The sequence below is a fragment of the Polypterus senegalus genome, chromosome 1 (genome assembly GCF_016835505.1).
Source record: "Polypterus senegalus isolate Bchr_013 chromosome 1, ASM1683550v1, whole genome shotgun sequence".
Taxonomy (NCBI): domain Eukaryota; kingdom Metazoa; phylum Chordata; class Cladistia; order Polypteriformes; family Polypteridae; genus Polypterus; species Polypterus senegalus.
In genome coordinates, this window is record NC_053154.1 from 20,036,248 (window position 1) to 20,055,874 (window position 19,627).

Sequence of the window (19,627 nt, forward strand, 5' to 3'; positions counted from 1 at the left end):
TTTCACAATAGGGTCTTTGTACATTTTATGCTAATACACCTAAAAATGGTTAAGGTTATACAATACAATACAATACAATTTTTTTTTGTCTAGCCCAAAATCACACAAGAAGTTCCACAATGGGCTTTAACAGGCCCTGCCTTTTGACAGCTCCCCAGCCTCGACTCCCTAAGAAGACAAGGAAAAAATCCCAAATAAAAAGTGGAAGAAACCTTGGGAAAGGCAGTTCAAAGAGAGACTCCTTTCCAGGTAGGTTTGGCGTGCAGTGGGTGTCAAACAAAGGGTGTAAATACAATACAATAACCAGAACAGAGCACAAACAATCCTCAATACAATATAAGTGAAATAGAAATATTACAAGTGCAGAGCAGAATTTAACAGTAGATGATATCATATAATATGATTTGGATTTGTTCAGAGTCCTGGATATACAGTATATACTCAGCAAAAAAAGAAATGTTCCTTTTTCAGGACTGCGTATTTCAACAATAATGTTTTAAAAATCCAAATAACTTTACAGATCTTCATTGTAAAGGGTTTAAACAATGTTTTCCATGCATGTTCAATTAACCATAATCAATTAATTAACATGCGCCTGTGGAATGGTCGTTAAGACCTTAACAGCTTACAGAAAGTAGGCATTTAAGGTCACAGTTCTAAAAACGCAGGACACTAAAGAGACTTGTCTACCGACTGTGAAAAACACCCAAAGAAAGATGCCCAGGGTCCCTGCTCATCTGCGTGAACGTGCATTAGGCATGCTGCAGGGAGGCATGAGGACTGCTGATCATCCTCGCAGTGGAAGACCACGTGTAACAACACCTGCACAGGATCGGTACATCCGAATATCACACCTGCGTGACAGGTACAGGATGGCCACAACAACTGCCCGAGTCACACAAGGAACACACAATCCCTCCATCAGTGCTCAGACTGTCCGCAATAGGCTGAGAGAGGCAGGACTGAGGGCTTGTAGGCCTGTTGTAAGGCAGGTCCTTACCAGACATCACCAGCAACAACGCCGCCTATGGGCACAAACCCACCTTCGCTGGACCAGACAGGAGTGGCAAAAAGTGCTCTCCACTGATGAGTCACGGTTTTGTCTCACCAGGAGTGATGAACGAATTCGTGTTTATCGTCGAAGGAATTGAGCAAGTCTGGGACCTGTTGGATCGCAGGGTGAGGGCTAGGGCCATTCCCCCCAGAAATGTCCAGGAACTTGCAGGTGCCTTGGTGGAAGAGTGGGGTAACATCTCACAGCAAGAACTGACAAATCTGGTCCAGTCCATGAGGAGGAGATGCACTGCAGTACTTCAAGCAGCTGGTGGCCACACCAGATACTGACTGGTACTACTGTATTGATTTTGAGCCTCCCTTCATTCAGGGACACATTGTGAAACATTTTTAGTTTATGTCTTATGGTGTTGACTCTTTTAGTGTTCATACAAATATTTACACATTAAGTTTACTAAAAGTAAAAACAGTTGAAAGTCAGAGGACGTTTCCTTTTTTGCTGAGTATATAAAGAACAGATAGAAAAGAAAAGAAAAGATAAAGATATAAAAAGAAGACCACTGAAATTGCATCTGTTTGCCACAATGTAGGGTAAAAACATGTTGATCCTTTTCTTCTTCCCAAGGAAGCAAGATGGCTATCTAAAGAGGCTAGGTGTTGTCACGGGTCCAGGGGTGTGTCTACTATAATACTAATGAAGCTTAAGCTTCATGGCCCCTAACCCCAGAGGGGCCCCAGAAGTGACTTTAGTTCACATTGCTTAAAACTTTGGTGTCTACTGCATGAGAAGGGTTTTGTAAATTGATAATACTATTAATACTGTGGAGGGCTGGCACCCTGCCCAGGTATTTGTTCCTGCCTTGTGCCCTGTGCTGGCTGGGATTGGCTCCAGCAGATCCCCGTGACCCTGTGTTAGGATACAGCGGGTTGGACAATGACTGACTGATGACTAATACTATTAATAATATAGTGTAATTCACTACAACAGCAATTTTAATCAAAATCTGAGATGTAAATGCTAAATTTAAAATAAATTGTGGTGATCTGTCATGGAACAGCCCCATTAAAGAAGATAACAGTGTTAGCCAGACCTTGATGCTGGTTGTGAAGGGGCTCCTATAACAGTTCAAGCTGCAGGGCCCCAAATTCATATACATACATACATACATATTGCATTGCACCAGACAGCTGACTCAGATGAGGTCCTCCCCACCTTTACAGTGCTGTACCTTTATTCTGCTATACACTATGCTATTCTGTTATTGCAATTAGGCAGAACAACAGTCACTCAGGCGAAACATCAAAGTCATCAGATGGACCCCCTCTCTCAGGTAGTGTTTTGTTGCATTTAAGGCCCACGACACAGAGAAGGTTTTAACGTTGTAGAGTGCGTGACATCTCATACACACTCTCCTTTACGATGACTGAGGTTCATCCACATCTCCAAACTCCCCTTTGCTATTTCTAAACCTACTATAAATACCTACATCAGTAAATAAACACCACTGTTAATAAATAACACTATGTAACAAATTTTTATTTTTATTTTGTTCCTGGGTACAAAGTGTGTTTTCCTAACCCGTTTTGCCTAAAAAAATAGAAAATAACTGTTGTTCCACAAAAACTTTGCTTTTGTGATCAGGACAATGATATTTTGTCTGTTTTCGAGAAAATTCTCGATTCGCATTCAATACTGAGTAGTCTTGAACTGTTAGAATTGTCCGGAAGTTTCTAGAATTTCCCAGAATTATCTAGAACTTTCAAGAAACTTTTAGAACTTTCTAGAACGTTCTCGGACTGTCCAATAGTAGTCATACAAGTATAAAAGCACAGGTGACTCGAATAAACATTTCGGTTTATGTTATTTTTTTGATTTGATTTAGATGGCATCAAGAGGTTGCTTGCACCCAGCAGATGCATTTTGCTACGTCTGTGGCCAATTTATAAAGACAAGAGCGAGAAAGTATTCTGTGAAAGCATGTCATAAGATGTGCGAGGCCTACAAGGCATACTTCGGCATGCCTGTCGGGGATCAAGACAAGCCCTGGGCACCTCATTTCACATGCAAATATTGCAAGAAAACTCTTGAAGGTTGGTACAGGGGAGAAAAGAGAGCCATGAAGTTTGCTATCCCGCGAATTTGGCAGCAACCGACTGACCACTCAAGCAACTGCTACTTCTGCATGGTGGATCCTACCAAACGTCGCACTGGCAAGAATGTGCCTCAAATCATTTATCCAGGCATTCCTTCTTCCATTGCCCCAGTACCACACTGCCCCGAGCTGCCCATTCCCACTCCTCCGAAGAGGGATCAGCCATCAGACAAGTCAGACAGTGAGGAAGATATTGCAGATCCAGATTGCGGTTTCACAGATGCGGCTTAGGAGAGAAGGCCATACTTCCCTAACCAGAAAGACATCAACGATCTGATCAGAGACCTTGGTCTTACCAAGTCCAATGCTGAGCTTCTGACATCCAGGCTCAAGCAGTGGAACTTGTTGGATGAAAGCGTGCAAGTCACAAATCAGAGAAAGTGTCACCAAACATTTTCCAACTTCTTCAGTCGGCAAGATGGGCTGTGCTTCTGCAACAATGTGGCCGGTCTATTCGAGGCTATAGGTATCACCTGTAACCCGAGTGAATGGCGCCTATTCATAGACAGTTCATCCTGGAGCCTCAAAGCCATGCTGCTTCACAACGGAAACAACTACCCGACTCTCCCTATGGCTCACACTGTGCATCTCAAAGAGGACTACACCAGTGTCAAGATGTTGCTGAGTGCCTTGAAGTATGACGACTATGGATAGGAGGTCATCAGAGACTTCAAAATGGTGTCATTCCTGATTGGCCTTCAAGGCAGTTTCACAAAATTTCCTTGTTTCCTTTGCCTCTGGGACAGCCGTGACACTAAGGCGCACTATCACAGAAAGGACTGGCCACAGCGGACCGAGTTCTCTGTGGGGAAGAGCAACGTCAAGTGGGAGCCGCTGATAGAACCTCAGAAGGTGCTGATGCCACCACTGCACATCAAGTTAGGCCTCATCAAGCAATTTGTCATGGCTCTTGACAAGGAGTCAGCAGCTTTCAAGTACCTCCAAGATCTCTTTCCAAAGCTGTCCGAGGCAAAGGTCAAAGCTGGTATCTTCGTCGGACCACAGATCAAGAAGATCATAGAATGTGACGAATTGGCCAAGCTGCTGAACAGGACAGAGAAAATGGCTTGGAACAGTTTCGTTGCAGTGGTTCATGGCTTCCTGGGTAATCACAAGGCTGAAAACTATGTGCAGTTGGTTCGGACTCTCATAAAGAATTACGCCAAAATGGGACGCAGAATGTCTCTCAAAATCAATATAATTGACACTCATCTTGGCAAATTCAAGGAGAACATAGAAGTTTACTCAGAGAAGCAAGGCGAGCGCTTTCATCAAGATATACTGGACTTTGAACGTCGTTACCAAGGGCAGTATAACGAAAACATGATGAGGGACTACATTTGGGGGCTTCTTCGAGAAAGTGATTTGCAGTACAGTCGCAAATCTAGAACACCTACTCATTTCTGAACCTTTTTGAGTGGTTTTGACTGTCTTTGTCTATTTACCATGCAAGTGTTGTTCTTTATCAGACCGCATGAACGAAAAGATAAAAATTCCCTTGTTTTGTCACTATAAATACGAAATTTTCTGGGCTGTGGTCATAAAATCAAAGTTTTGTGCTGAATGTAGTCGTTTTTCCATAGGCTTTAGACTAAAGCAGTTGAAATATAACTCTTGGAAGCCAGGAATTACATAGTGTAATTATTGACATAAAATGTAGTACATGAATACAGTAAAGGATAAGATGTTTTTATAACCCTTCATGTTGTGGGGTACAAAATCTGTACATTTTGGCTTATATTTCCATTATAATTTGCTCAAGACAAGACAACAGATGAACCACTTTCAGGACAAATCAAGACATGTCTTCTTCCCAGTTATACCCCACTTTTATAACAGCTGTTCCAACAAAGAAAGGAAGACATGCTGGTGGCTCAGGCTATCAGTTACTTTATAACCTGAGAAAGGATGGACATCTAATTATTTTACAGCCTGGGAAAGGAAGACACCTCAGGGAACATAAAAAAAAAGTTTTATTTTTTTGGGAATTTAGGTGAATTCATTCATCATATTGACAGCCAGCCAATGAGAATATCTAACAATCACATCTTGCAAACCCCCACTGCTAGAATTTTAGAATAAATATGCCTCATCTGAGGAGCGATATAGTAAGGAAGGAGGGAGGAAGAAGAAGAAGGAACGAAGACGTCAGAAGAGGGCACCGACAACATGCGGCGTTTCCATCTGGTCGTCAGAAAAGCATCATGAACAACTACGAGTGCTAGACCTGGAGTTCGCCACCCCTGGCATATAGGCTATAGGATGGTCCAGATCTAATTATGCAATTTTCATTACGCTATAACCTATTAAGTTTATTACATAGAAATTCACCCGAAAAATCCCGGACCATCGAGAAGTGTGCGAACTGATGACATGAAGAATCGTGTTTGCGCCGAACTGGAATCGTCCCCGCATAAATCAAAGTCATCCAGACGATCTGGACCTGCATAATTAGATCTGGACCACCCTGTCTGATCAGCGCATACGTACTGTCTCTAAAGACGTAGTAAAGATGAGATAGGGATGTGGATATAACAGAAAATTGACTAGGGGTATAACTAAATAAAATACTTACTGATGCAATCTTTAAAACAAAGCAAAAAACACTGCTATAAACCGTACAATAAATGGGGAAAAGTAACGGCTGTGCTTTATCTTTGACATTCTCCGCATTTCTTATCCTGGCCAAAGACCAGCAGGTGGCGAGGCAGCTGGAGGCCGCGAGCCGAATGCTTAAATGTGCGCGCCTCTCATATTTATTGCACTCATGTTCTGACGTCATCACGAGGAACCGGAAGACGCATGTGTTTGTGTGCCTCTATGTTTTACTGACTGGAGGAGATCTGAGCACGCTACAGAAGGTCTACAGGTGACTCGGTTATGGCGCAGAAGGTCTTGTAAGTAAATTAACATTTCTCGTATGCGACTTGTACGGATTTTGAATTTGTCATTGAATGCACAAAAGTTTGGAATTAGTAGCAGTTAGGGTAATCGTTCCTTTTCGGTTTGTTTAGCTTGGAATTTCATGCCAAATCCTAGAGAGGTACAGTCAAGTTAATTGCCCACTCTAAATTGGCATATTTTTTTGTGTGTGTGTGTGTGTATAAATGAGTAAATGTGTTGTGCACAAAACTTATAAATTAACGCATTCAGTCTCATTCTAATGCATTTGGAAAAATAAGAACGAATACGTGATGTGGAATTGCATTTAGTTAATTTCCTGACTGTAAATTCCGTTTTTAGAACTAACGGTGTCAAGAATTTCATCTCCAATGACAATACCTCATATTTTTTGGATTCCTCGCTTACTTTTTAAAAATGTGATGGCATAGGCCTCGTGTTGTCTTGTGATTTTAAATGCAGGGAGTTATTAATCCAGTTACCTAATTTAGATGAGCAAGCCCTTGATTCTTGGAAAATTGCTTATTACTTGAAAAAAGTAAATCTAAATTAGTGGAATAAAAGATTTTTATTTTTTTTTGTTAAGCCATTTTATCATGTTTAAGTTATTGATTTATTGGTTCTTGAAGAAATGCCTGCTGAAAATTTAGCCTATTTTAAGAAATCTTGTCAAGTAAATTTTGCTTACCCCATTGGCAGATATATATAATATAATAAAATATAATATATATATATATATATATATATATATATATATATATATATATATATATTTGCTAAATAAAAGCTACACAGCAATTTTACCTGACAAGATTTCTTAAAATAAGCTAAACTGAAATGCACATTTCTTGTTGAGTCAATAAATTTAAGGCTGGGAATATACAGTGGTGTGAAAAACTATTTGCCCCCTTCCTGATTTCTTATTCTTTTGCATGTTTGTCATACAAAATGTTTCTGATCATCAAACACATTTAACCATTAGTCAAATATAACACAAGTACACACAAAATGCAGTTTTTAAATGATGGTTTTTATTATTTAGGGAGGAAAACAAAATCCAAACCTACATGACCCTGTGTGAAAAAGTAATTGCCCCCTGAACCTAATAACTGGTTGGGCCACCCTTAGCAGCAATAACTGCAATCAAGCGTTTGCGATAACTTGCAGTGAGTCTTTTACAGCGCTCTGGAGGAATTTTGGCCCACTCATCTTTGCAGAATTGTTGTAATTCATCTTTATTTGAGGGTTTTCTAGCATGAACCGCCTTTTTAAGGTCATGCCATAGCATCTCAATTGGATTCAGGTCAGGACTTTGACTAGGCCACTCCTAAGTCTTCATTTTGTTTTTCTTCAGCCATTCAGAGGTGGATTTGCTGGTGTGTTTTGGGTCATTGTCCTGTTGCAGCACCCAAGATCGCTTCAGCTTGAGTTGACGAACAGATGGCCGGACATTCTCCTTCAGGATTTTTGGGTAGACAGTAGAATTCATTGTTCCATCCATCACAGCAAGCCTTCCAGGTCCTGAAGCAGCAAAACAACCCCAGACCATCACACTACCACCACCATATTTTACTGTTGGTATGATGTTCTTTTTCTGAAATGCTGTGTTCCTTTTACGCCAGATGTAACGGGACATTTGCCTTCCAAAATGTTCAACTTTTGTCTCATCAGTCCACAAGGTATTTTCCTAAAAGTCTTGGCAATCATTGAGATGTTTCTTAGCAAAATTTAGACAAGCCCTAATGTTCTTTTTGCTTAACAGTGGTTTGCGTCTTGGAAATCTGCCATGCAGGCCGTTTTTGCCCAGTCTCTTTCTTATGGTGGAGTCGTGAACACTGACCTTAATTGAGGCAAGTGAGGCCTGCAGTTCTTTAGACGTTGTCCTGGGGTCTTTGTGACCTCTCGGATGAGTCGCTCTGCGCTCTTGGGGTAATTTTGTTCGGCCGCCACTCCTGGGAAGGTTCACCACTGTTCCATGTTTTTGCCATTTGTGGATAATGGCTCTCACTGTGGTTCGCTGGAGTCCCAAAGCTTTAGAAATGGCTTTATGACCTTTACCAGACTGATAGATCTCAATTACTTCTGTTCTCATTTGTTCCTGAATTTCTTTGGATCTTGGCATAATGTCTAGCTTTTGGTCTACTTCTCTGTGTCAGGTAGCTCCTATTTAAGTGATTTCTTGATTGAAACAGGTGTGGCAGTAATCAGGCCTGGGGGTGGCTACGGAAATTGAACTCAAGTGTAATACACCACAGTTAGGTTATTTTTTAACAAGGGGGCAATTACTTTTTCACAAAGGGCCATGTAGGTTTGGATTTTTTTTCTCCCTAAATAATAAAAACCATCATTTAAAAACTGCATTTTGTGTTTACTTGTGTTATATTTGACTAATGGTTAAATGTGTTTGATGATCAGAAACATTTTGTGTGACAAACATGCAAAAAAATAAGAAATCAGGAAGGGGGCAAATAGTTTTTCACACCACTGTACTTAATGCTTGCGGTGGGCTTGCACCCTGCCTGGAGTTTGTTTCCTGCCTTGCGCCCTGTGTTGGCTGGGATTGGCTCCAGCAGACCCCCGTGATCCTGTAGTTAGGATATGGCGGGTTGGATAATAGATGGATGAAAAATACTTAATGCTACACTATGTGTGTGCTTGAGGATGCTGCTGCTGTGTACTGACTATACTTGGGTGTGTACTTTAATAAATCTGGAGGATTCCACCAGGTGACAATGTGAGAAATCATCATGGTGAGAAAACAATGTCCGGATTTATTGTGTTATGAGTTAATGGAAGAACGATATTAAAGATTGATAAACTGATGCAAAGGTACCAAAAAAAAAAAAAAATTAAGGCAACAGCTACACTGAAAATGCAATGTGAGACCTTTAATAGTGTTGTGTCATTACAATGGCAAATATCCGACGCTTGTATTGCCTACACGAGAAATGGATGAAGAAAAGCATCATTAATGCATTTGCATGTCAGGATTTAAGTTTGATGATTTGCTTCACTGCATTGAATCATTCATCAAACATCAAAACATGAATATTTATCCTGCTGGAGCCCAAAAGTTGAACACACACTCCACCCATATTTTTGCTGTTGCTGTATGCTCAGAAGATGCGTCAAAAGAACGCTGGGAATGTGTGACAGCCATGATGTGTGCGTGTAAGTGTTCTGAGTGTGTAGTATAAACTGGTCCTTTGAATAAGGAAAACAAGATTAGTGGCTAGATATAAAAGTTTTTCCTTTGCTTAGATTTTCTTTTTTGCAGTGTTATAAGTGCAGATTCTCTCCTTGCTCCACTCCTATTTGGAACAGTAAAGTAGTCAGTACATTGTATCTTTGAATAAATTGTTTTTTTGAATGTAGGAATTGTATAATGAAGGAGTAAGCTGTGTGTTTGACCTTTTTTTTTTATAAGGAGTGTATTTTTTTACTACCATACCTTTCTCTACAATTTTCTAAGCCAACTGAGCCTGGAGCCGAGCAAGCACAAGGCAGGAACAATCTCCTGGGTAGTCCATCACAGGGTACACATCCATAAGCCAATTTAGCATTACCAAGAATTTATAGACAATCATCATATTGTAGTTAAGTTTGAAATATCTCTTTAAGGTTATATATACAATTCCCAGTTTTGTTTATTCTAAAATCGCATTACAGTACTTATATTCACAGATCAGTTCACAGAGAATGTTGCAGCTGTTTCAATTTATAGACTGCGTATGTGACAACATTAGGAATGCCATGCTTAAATTGGGTCGCTGCATCTCTGATGGCCACCGTTATAGAGTTCCACAAGGTTGCTTAAATTGGAAAATAACCTGGTCTATACCAAGTAACATTAAAGAAAAAAAAGGTTAAAGATTATTTCCTAGCTGAAAAGGAAAGAAAGTTAAAGACGCAACGTTTCTGCAGTATAACCTTCATCTGGTGTGTAACTAAATAGGAAAGAACAGGTAACATACATAGAAGGGAACAAAACCAGGGAAGACGAAAGGAGAAAAGCTGAGTAAAAGCTTTATTAGAGAAGATGAAGGGAGAGATTAAAAAGTTAGTTGGCCATTAAGACCTGAAGAAATATGCGATTCAGGCTGAGAATGACCTGAGTTTTACCTTGAAAAGTGGCTTTGAAGCCCTGTGAAAAAAATAACACAAAAAGACAGAACATTGTGCCTGTGATCAAGAGATCTGAATTTTTCTCCCTGAAATACTCTGCTAGCTTCATTTCATTTTGTGTAGATGACTGGGCACTTCCTTTAAGAAATGCAGTAAATAAGATTTTTAGACTGGCAAGAGGCCATTTGTTTAATACTGAATTTAGCCGAGAGAGAGCAGATACAAAGGGTATTGTTGGTGACAACTTTTCAAGTGACAAAGTGACTCTTGTTATAACATGAAAGTGCCAGATGAGAAGTTTGTCTGTTTTCCATGAAATGAGCTGGTGATAAGAAGTTTGCTTAGGTTGGGTGGTCTATGGAAGGAGTAAAGGGAAGGTTAGAAAAAGACTCCCATGGAAGAGTCTGTCTATAAAACAGGGAAATATCTTTTCTTTCTTTGGTCCCTAGCTGGAGTTTGGTCTGGACCTGGTCCTAAGCCTGTACACTGCTGTGGGTGCCAGTGGTTGTCGGATTTCATTTTGCAGGCGTTTCCATGTAAGGTGATCCATGGCGGCTGTTCTGCCTCGTCGAGGTTGAGTCGACGGTTTCTGATGTTGTCTTCGACCTGCTTGAGCCACGTTTTCTTTGGTGCCGTTCTTTGGATTCTCCACTGTGTGGGTCGATCTCACCAGAGGAGTTTGTGTGGTAACCGGCTGCCTTCCATTCTGCAGACGTGGCCAAACCACTGTAGTCGTCGTTGTTGGATTTGCTCCTAGATTGTTGGCTGTTGATCACACCGGTGACGGATTTCCTCATTTCGTATGCGGTCTCGGAGTGAGATTCGTAGGATTTGTCGCAGGCATCGCATTTGGAAGATTCGTTTGTTGAGATCTTGCTTGAGCAGTGTCCACCTCTCGGATCCATAGAGGAGAATTGGCAGAATCAGAGTTCTGAAGAGTCGAATTTTGGTCTTGTTGGAAATATTGGTTTGCTTCCACAGGCACCACTTTAGGCAAGCAAATGCCGCGGTTGCTTGACCAATTCGACTGTGGACGCCACTTTCTTCTCCTGGACCAGCGACCCAAGGTATTTAAATTCTTGGACCTGATCGATCTGCACACCATCGAGTTGCACGTTGGTCTGCGATCCGTCTGTTGTCAGCACTTTATTTTCAATCCATATGGCTGGGCGATGTTGTAGAGAACGTCCGTGGCCACCACGTCGTCACCGGCCAGGATGCCACTGTCGTCTGCGAACATGAGATCAGTCAGAAAGCCATCCTCACCATACTGAATTCCTTGTCTGCCTTCAAAGACCTTTCTCATGATGGCGTCGACTACGATGTTAAATAGCAGTGGAGAAACAACATCTCCCTGACGGACACCAGTTCGGATGGTAAACTCCTCAAATAATTTATTTCGAATGCGTACTTGGCTGGAGGACCCAGCGTAGCTTTCCTGGAGGAGTTTGATGACTTTCTGAGGCACAAGTTCGATCTCCAGTACTTTCCACAGTGCTGGCCAGTGGACGCAGTCAAAGGCAGATCGAAAGTCAATGAAGACAATGACTGTTTTTTTCAGATTCTTTCCTCCATCAGTTGACGGAGGTTGAAGATCTGGTTACTGCAGCCGCAGTTTGGCCTGAATCCGGCTTGCTCTTCCCGACTGGTCTGTTCACGGTGCCTCTGCAGCCTTAATTGTATGATCTTCATGAAGACCTTTCCAACAATGGAGAGCAAGCTGATGCCTCGGTAGTTCTTGCAGTCTCGATTGTTGCCTTTTTTGTGAATTGGCACGATGGTGGCCTTCTTCCATGATTGTGGTATTTGTTCAGTACGCCAGATGGTTCGGATGAACAGGAGCAATCGATTGAGTAATGGATCCCCACCAGCCTTGATCGCTTCGGCCGTGACCTGGTCCTGTCCTGGTGCCTTGCCATTTTTCAGAGTTCGAACGGCAGTCCAGACCTCTTCCATAGTTGGGTCAGCGTCAGACATTTGGACCTCTGGCGGGTCGATGCTTGGTGGTTCCAATGGTGCGCCTTGTGGTGGGGGGTGATTGTAGAGCTCCTCAAAGAATTGTTTCCATCGTTGAAGGCGCTCTGTTGGTGATCGAACGAAGGTTCCATCGGCATTTTGGATGTTGTCATTTGTTGACTTGGCCTTTCCACTCGGTCGTCGAAGAGTTCGATAGAGCGTGAGGTACTCGTGTTTGGAGGCTGCCTGTTCCAGGTCGGCCGCCGCTTGGTTCTAGTAGGCCTCTCGCTCTTCTTTCATCTGACAGCGAATTTCTCGGTTGAGCTGCCGCTATCGTTCGAAATTGGACAGTTTGACTAGCTTTCGTTCGTTTACCATATCCAAGCATTCATCAGATATCCGTGGCTGTGTTTGATGGCGAGTTGGCGGACACATTTCCTTGGCGCAGTCCATGATGGTGTTCGAAATTTGTTTTTCTTCGACGTTGACATCCTCTGATTGTGCCAATGCTGCGAAGGGATTGGATAGCTGGAGTTGGAATTCGGCCTTGCGGACAGGATCTACTAGACTTTTCCACTCCAGCTTGATCGGAGGCCATGATTTGCATTTGGCCCATTGCAGTCGAAGTTGGAGCTTGGCGCGTACAAGGTAATGGTCCGATCCACAGTCTGGACCACGCATTGCCCAGACATCCTTGAGCGACGATCGAAACTGGGAGTTGACCAAAATGTAGTCCAAAACTGCAGAGTCCTTGCCAGCTGGGTTTCGCCATGTGAGTTGATGTTTCAGAGGATGTTGGAAGTGGCTGTTTCCCACAAGGAGGTCGTAGGCGCTGGCGATGGATAGAAGACGCAATCCATTGTCATTGATATGTCCATGTCCAAATTGGCCCATAAAGTTTTCCCATCCCGTTCGATCTGTGCCGATGTGCGCATTGAAATCACCAGCCAGGAGGATCACATCAGTCTGTGGGAGGGAATCCAGCGTTTGTTGTAGTTGGTTGTAGAAATCATGTTTGACTGGATCCTGACAGGTCTCTGTTGGAACGTAGATGGAGATGATGTGGGTTTTGATAGTGCCTTTAATGGTGAGGACTGCTAGGCGGTTGGATATTGGTTGGAATGCAATCACACTCCTGGTCGAGTGACTGGTAACCATAAATCCGACACCTGCCTCTCTTTTGTCTCCACCTGAGTAGAAAAATGTCATTTGATCGCCGGTGGTTTGACGACCATCGTCCCTGATCCTGTGAGTCGTAATTCCGATATCTCTGCGATTGGTGATTTTGCAGGTTGTCAATTCCTTCGTGATGATTTCCTTTTGTCCAACGTGGTGACCAGTTCGGACTTTCCTTGCGCCGATACGAAGTTCTGTTTTCGGCGTGGAAAGTTTGGGTCTTTGGCCAGTAGCCCACTTTACACCAGTACCCTGGCTCCTCAACACTGGCGCATCGGCTGCCCCGGATGCGGTAGCATGAATCGCAATACTTGAATTTCAATTATCCATTGGTTACGTGCCTAGTTTCTCCGGTTTCCCGGTTCTGGCCACCTCGGCAGGGCGACCACCTTCCTCCTTTTGCAGCCGGGCTTAGGACCGTCCTTGGCGGAGTTACAGGGAAATGTAATTGATGACCTGTGCTAGAGAGAGTGTTAGGGTGGAATGGGAGGACCAACATTATGTGGGTTATATTATTGGAGTTCCTCCTCGAGTAAATGTTACAGGGGCTATTCCTAGTTTGATTAAGGGCCCTGTTCACAATATGAGAAGGTTATCCTCTATCAATGATGATGCTCCTCATTCTGAGTGCTTTATTACAGAAATCCGCCTCATCACTGTTAATCTGTAATAGGAGCTGCACTGTTACTTTTAAAAGTAACTTAGTTACATCCATCCATCCATCCATCCTCTTCTGCTTATCCGGGGTCGGGTCGCGGGGGCAGCAGCTTAAGCAGAGAGGTCCAGACGTCCCTCTCCCCAGCCACTTCTTCCAGCTCTTCTGGGAGAATCCCAAGGTGTTCCCAGGCCAGCCGGGAGACATAGTCCCTCCAGCGTGTCCTGGGTCTTCCCTGGGGCCTCCTCCCGGTGGGCGTGTTCGAACACTCGCCAGGAGGCGTCCAGGAGGCATCCTGATCAGATGCCCGAGCCACCTCACCTGACTCCTCTTGATGCGGAGGAGCAGCGGCTCTACTCTGAGCCCCTCCCGGATGACTGAGCTTATCGCCCTATCTTTAAGGGAAAGCCCAGACACCCTGCGGAGGAAACTCATTTCAGCCGCTTGTATTCGCGATCTCGTTCTTTCGGTCACTACCCATAGCTCATTAACGTAGGTGAGGGTAGGAACGTAGATCGACTGGTAAATTGAGAGCTTTGCCTTACGGCTCAGTTTTTTTTTCACCACGACAGACCGATGCAGAGTAGGGCTGTGCGATATGACCAAAATCTTATATCCCGATATTTCATTTCATATCCCGATATCATGATATAGTACATTTTCTTTGTATTCAGTGAATAGTTTATATAATCACCACTCCTTTTTTTTTCATTTAAATTAAAAAAATCAAAAATGAGAAGTACTCAACTTGTAATTATTTCTGTTCTTTTACTTAGAACATTTGAGCAAATGTTTGACTTAGAATGTAAACATAAAATGTTAATCTATACTAATAAAAGGCAAAGCCCTCACTCACTCACTCACTCACTGACTCACTCACTGACTCATCACTAATTCTCCAACTTCCCGTGTGGGTGGAAGGCTGAAATTTGGCAGGTTCATTCCTTACAGCTTCCTTACAAAAGTTGGGCAGGTTTTATATCGAAATTCTACGCGTAATGGTCATAACTGGAAGCAGTTTTTCTCCATTTACTGTAATGGAGATGAGCTTCAACGCCGTGGGGGAGTTTGTGTGACATCATCACACCTCCCACGTAATCACGCAGTACATAGAAAACCAGGAAGACCTCAAAAAGCGCTGAAGAAAACATGCATTATATAATTGAGAAGGCAGCGAAACAATAAGTGAGCGAGTGACATATACAACCATATTCATGAGTTCTGCTACTGAAACAAAGCACGATGTAAACCTACACTTTAAATTAAGTTCATAGACAGGCTGCCGCTGGCGTTTGTAATTTAGTGCCTGCCCATATAAGGCCGTCCGTCAGCGGCAATCCAATAGCAAACTCCACTAAATATTCACGGGTGAAGGACTGTGCTTATGGAGAGGAAGATGAGATGGTCAGGGTGGTGTTTGACACAAACTCAGCGAAACTGCGAGAGAAAGTTTTAAGTGCCAGGACTAAGGTAACATTAAATACAGCCATGGACATAGCACGAGATGGCACCAGCACAGCTGGGAACCTTCGATGCATGTACACCGAGTGGCTCACGTGAACTGGCAGTGCACAGATAAAAGCAACAGTTCCAAAGAGCTGAACAAAACCGAATTACACAATTGAAAAGGCAGCAAAAATATGAAGCGTCTGATACATACAAGCATATTCATAAATCCAACTACTGCGGAAACAAAGCACACGTGGAAAAAGTCAATGTCCCGCTAAAGGAAGACAGTGTAAAAAACCCGTGCATGCAGTGTGTCAGGTCTCAGATAAAGAAGAAGACGAGCTGTTTATTGATGCAGTAAGAAACGAATCGATGAATGAAACCTGTCATCTTTACAACGATTGACAAACACGGAATGTAACTTGAACACAACACATCCTACAAATACGAACCTGATTGAAAGAAATAATGATAATCAAATCCTTGATGACAGCAACACTCAGTAACACTCACAAAACAAATACTGTATATTGACAGTCATGTTACGTTATTTTTAAAATGTTCCCTTTTCTTTTCTAGCTTTTTAACACACTACTTCTCGCTATGATACGCGGGTATATATATATGTATATATATATCCCGATCTACATACTCGAATAATGGATACTTTATTCGCCATCAATGATTGTTTTGGTAAAGCCATACTCAGTGTATTCATTAGATGAACGGTAAAAAAGTAAGAGCGAGGGGAGGATGACTTATTGAGGCATGCAGGCTGTAGTGCGCGTCAACTCTATCTGAATTGCGATCACATTTGAAAAATATATCTTTTCAAGTTCTATTTAGTCCATATGTGTCAAACTCAAGGGCGCGGGCCACATCCGCCCGGCGTGTAATTATATCCGCCCGCGAGATCATTTTATATACTGTATTATTGTTATTAATGGCCCGGTATATGAAGCGCTGGTAACACAATAAACTACAGATCCCATAATGCAGCGCTTCAGCTGCCTTGCGAACACTTACGCGTTAATCAAGTCTAGCTTATGATGCTGCAAGTTATTGCGAAGCTAGCTCACACGATGCTGAAGAGAAAAGTTGATTCTGAAAATAGAGCCTTTAAAACCGATGGGAGGCTGAGTATATGTTTACTGAACCCGTGTGTCTCATTTGTGGAGCTAATGTGGCTGTAATTACAGAATTTAATCTAAGACGGCACTATGAGACAAAACATCAGGGAGTTCTGTGTTGTGGAGATTCTCAGGATGGATTGCAGGTGCTCATCAGTGAGGCTGAAAGACCTGAATGCAATGCAGAAGATACAGAAAGCAGAAGAATTAAATAAGAATCTGACACCAGCGGACGTTTTAACGTGCACAATCACAAAGTGATTTCAAGTGAAGTTGCTTTTATGGGAGACACAAATGCACCAGTGCAACTTTCCCTGTTGCCAAGTAATGTTAAACCAAGTCGTCACTACGGTGTTCCCAAATCGCACTTTGCTGATAAACCGCGCACTGAGTTTGCACGGCGCTTTGGTGACTTTGAAGAACAAAAAGTCCGTCTACATGCGGCTCGAACCTTGTGCATGTTTGGTAGCACATATCTGTGTGAGAAGCTCTTCTCAGTGATAAAGACTAACAAAACAGCACACAGGAGTCGCCTCACTGATGAGCACCTGCAATCCATCCTGAGAATCTCCACAACACAGAACCTCACACCAAACATAAACGAACCTGTTGCCAAAAATAGATGCCAGGCGTCCAGCTCTAAAATGACATATGAGCAAAGACAACTGAATGATTTGATTTGTTATTGCTGAAAGGAACACATTTTATTTATATTTCCAGGTTTTGTTATGCAGCATGTTCATATTTGAATTTGTATAATTTTGAAAGGATATATTTTTATGGAGAGCAAAATCTTTTGGGATATTTAAAATCTAAGTTTATTTTTTATATAAATTTACATAAGAGTAAAGAAATTTGAATGTTTGTTCTTTTAAGTTATTTAAGGTTTGAGTTGATTTATTCACGAATAATATTCCTGTCTGTTTTTACCATTCCTACCAAAGATATTTCTGTCGACTAAATAAAAATTCCTTCTATTTAAAATTTAAATAGAACTTGAACAAATACGATAGTTCATAATATCCACGCAGACTTGCACGTAAGAGCGGAGTTATCCGTTTTAACAAGCAGCGTATTGCACTGATACGAAATAGCTGTGTGTGTATATATGTAGCTATGTATGTATATGTATATATATGTTTATATGTGTGTGTGTATGTATGTATGTATGTGTGTATGTATAGATATGTATATATATATATATGTTTATGTGTGTGTGTAAATTATACATATATATATGACAGCAACACTATTCACTCACAACAGTGACAAAACAATTACATTGACAATCATGTTACGTTATTTTCAAAATGTTTCCTTTTCTTTTTCATTGCTTCTTCAACACACTACTTCTCCGCTGCGAAGCGCGGGTATTTTGCTAGTTAAATATAAAAGGATCAAAGCACTAACAACTAAACTATATAAGGCCAATAAACCCTTTAAACAAAATAAATACAAGTCTAACATTAACTGTCAAAACCAAATGTAAACATTGTACTTCAAACTGTAGCAGCAATAAGGCTTACGACAAAAATATATTAAATATGTAATATTAAATATAATATTTTTTAGGCTACATTCTAGTAAAATGTTAATTTGCACATCGTAGTGTGGCAAATCTCCGTTAATGAGTTACAGCTGATCGCCCCGTGTGTGGGACTGGACGGCGCTAACGTGTTGATGCCGCCCAGCCCCAAGCACGGGCGATCCGCGTAACTCGCTAACGGAGATTTGCCGTTAATGCAGTTGTGGCGAAACGTAATTTTAACAAGATTAACGCTGACAGCAAACGCTGCAGGGAAAATTATGCCTTAAGTAAATTGTTTTGGTAGCAATTAATCTTCCAAGCTTTTAACATGCTCGTTTAAATAGTACCTTTACAACTGTAATATCCTATGTGGCCTGCCTCTCAGTTGTAAACTCTCTGCATGCTTGCTCACGTGCTTTTTGCGGAGGTGGTAGAAGAGGTTTGTCGTGTTGGAGTCTGTGGTAGCGATCGGTTTGCAGCATAATTTGCACAGTACCGTTTTCTGGTCCGTGTCAGACTCTTCAAATCCAAACCATCTCCATACTACAGAGGTAGCCCCTTGTTTAGGAACAAGGTCCTTCTGTGTGGAGCTACCTGATGTTGCCTCGTCTTCATCAGCCATGCTAGTGTGTCTGCATCCACGTGGTGGCCATCAAAACAATGAAAAAAATATTGCCGTAAACAGTTTATTTTGCGACACCACGAAACAAACGATAGCGTAATGTGCAGCGATAGACGTTTTCATATTGTCATCCGATATATATCGTTATATCGAACAGCCCTAATGCAGAGCCTGCATCACTGCGGATGCCGCACCGATCCGCCTGTCGACCTCACGGTCCATTCTTCCCTCACTTGTGAACAAGACCCCGAGATACTTGAACTCCTCCACTTGGGGCAGGATCTCTCCCCCAATCCTGAGAGGGCACTCCACCCTTTTCCGGCTGAGGACCATGGTCTCGGACTTGGAGGTGCTGATTCTCATCCCAGCTGCTTCACACTCAGCTGCGAACCGATCCAGAGAGAGCTGAAGATCACGGCTTGATGAAGCAAACAGGACAACATCACCTGCAAAAAGCAGTGACCCAATCCTGAGTCCACCAAACCGGACCCCTTCAACACCCTGGCTGCGCCTAGAAATTCTGTCCATAAAAGTTATGAACAGAATCGGTGACAAAGGGCAGTCCTGGCGGAGTCCAACTCTCACTGGAAACGGGCTCGACTTACTGCCAGCAATGTGGACCAAGCTCTGACACTGGTTGTACAGGGACCGAACAGCTCTTATCAGGGGGTCCGGTACCCCATACTCCCACAGGATTCCCCTTAGGGACTTGGTCGAACGCCTTTTCCAAGTCCACAAAACACATGTAGACTGGTTGGGCAAACTCCCATGCACCCTCCAGGATTCTCCTAAGGGTGTAGAGCTGGTCCACTGTTCCGTGACCAGGAGGAAAACCACACTGTTCCTCCTCAATCCAAGGTTCGACTATCTGACGGACCCTCCTCTCCAGAACCCCCGAATAGACTTTTCCAGGGAGGC

General features: G+C 42.5%; 1 protein-coding gene across 2 annotated transcripts in view; it reads left to right on the forward strand.

Moving 5' to 3' along the window:
• The first annotated feature begins 5,920 nt into the window (after positions 1 to 5,920).
• mrpl23 (mitochondrial ribosomal protein L23) overlaps positions 5,921 to 19,627 on the forward strand; it is a 117,820-nt gene continuing 104,113 nt past the window's right edge. Inside the window, exon 1 of one of the 2 annotated variants that reach the window (XM_039744535.1) lies at positions 5,921 to 6,064. In XM_039744535.1, coding sequence (XP_039600469.1) covers positions 6,048 to 6,064 — 17 coding nt within the window. In that variant the 5' untranslated portion in view covers positions 5,921 to 6,047. Of the gene's footprint in view, positions 6,065 to 7,622; positions 7,647 to 19,627 lie in introns of those variants that run through there. The other variant, XM_039744542.1, reaches the window with a different exon arrangement.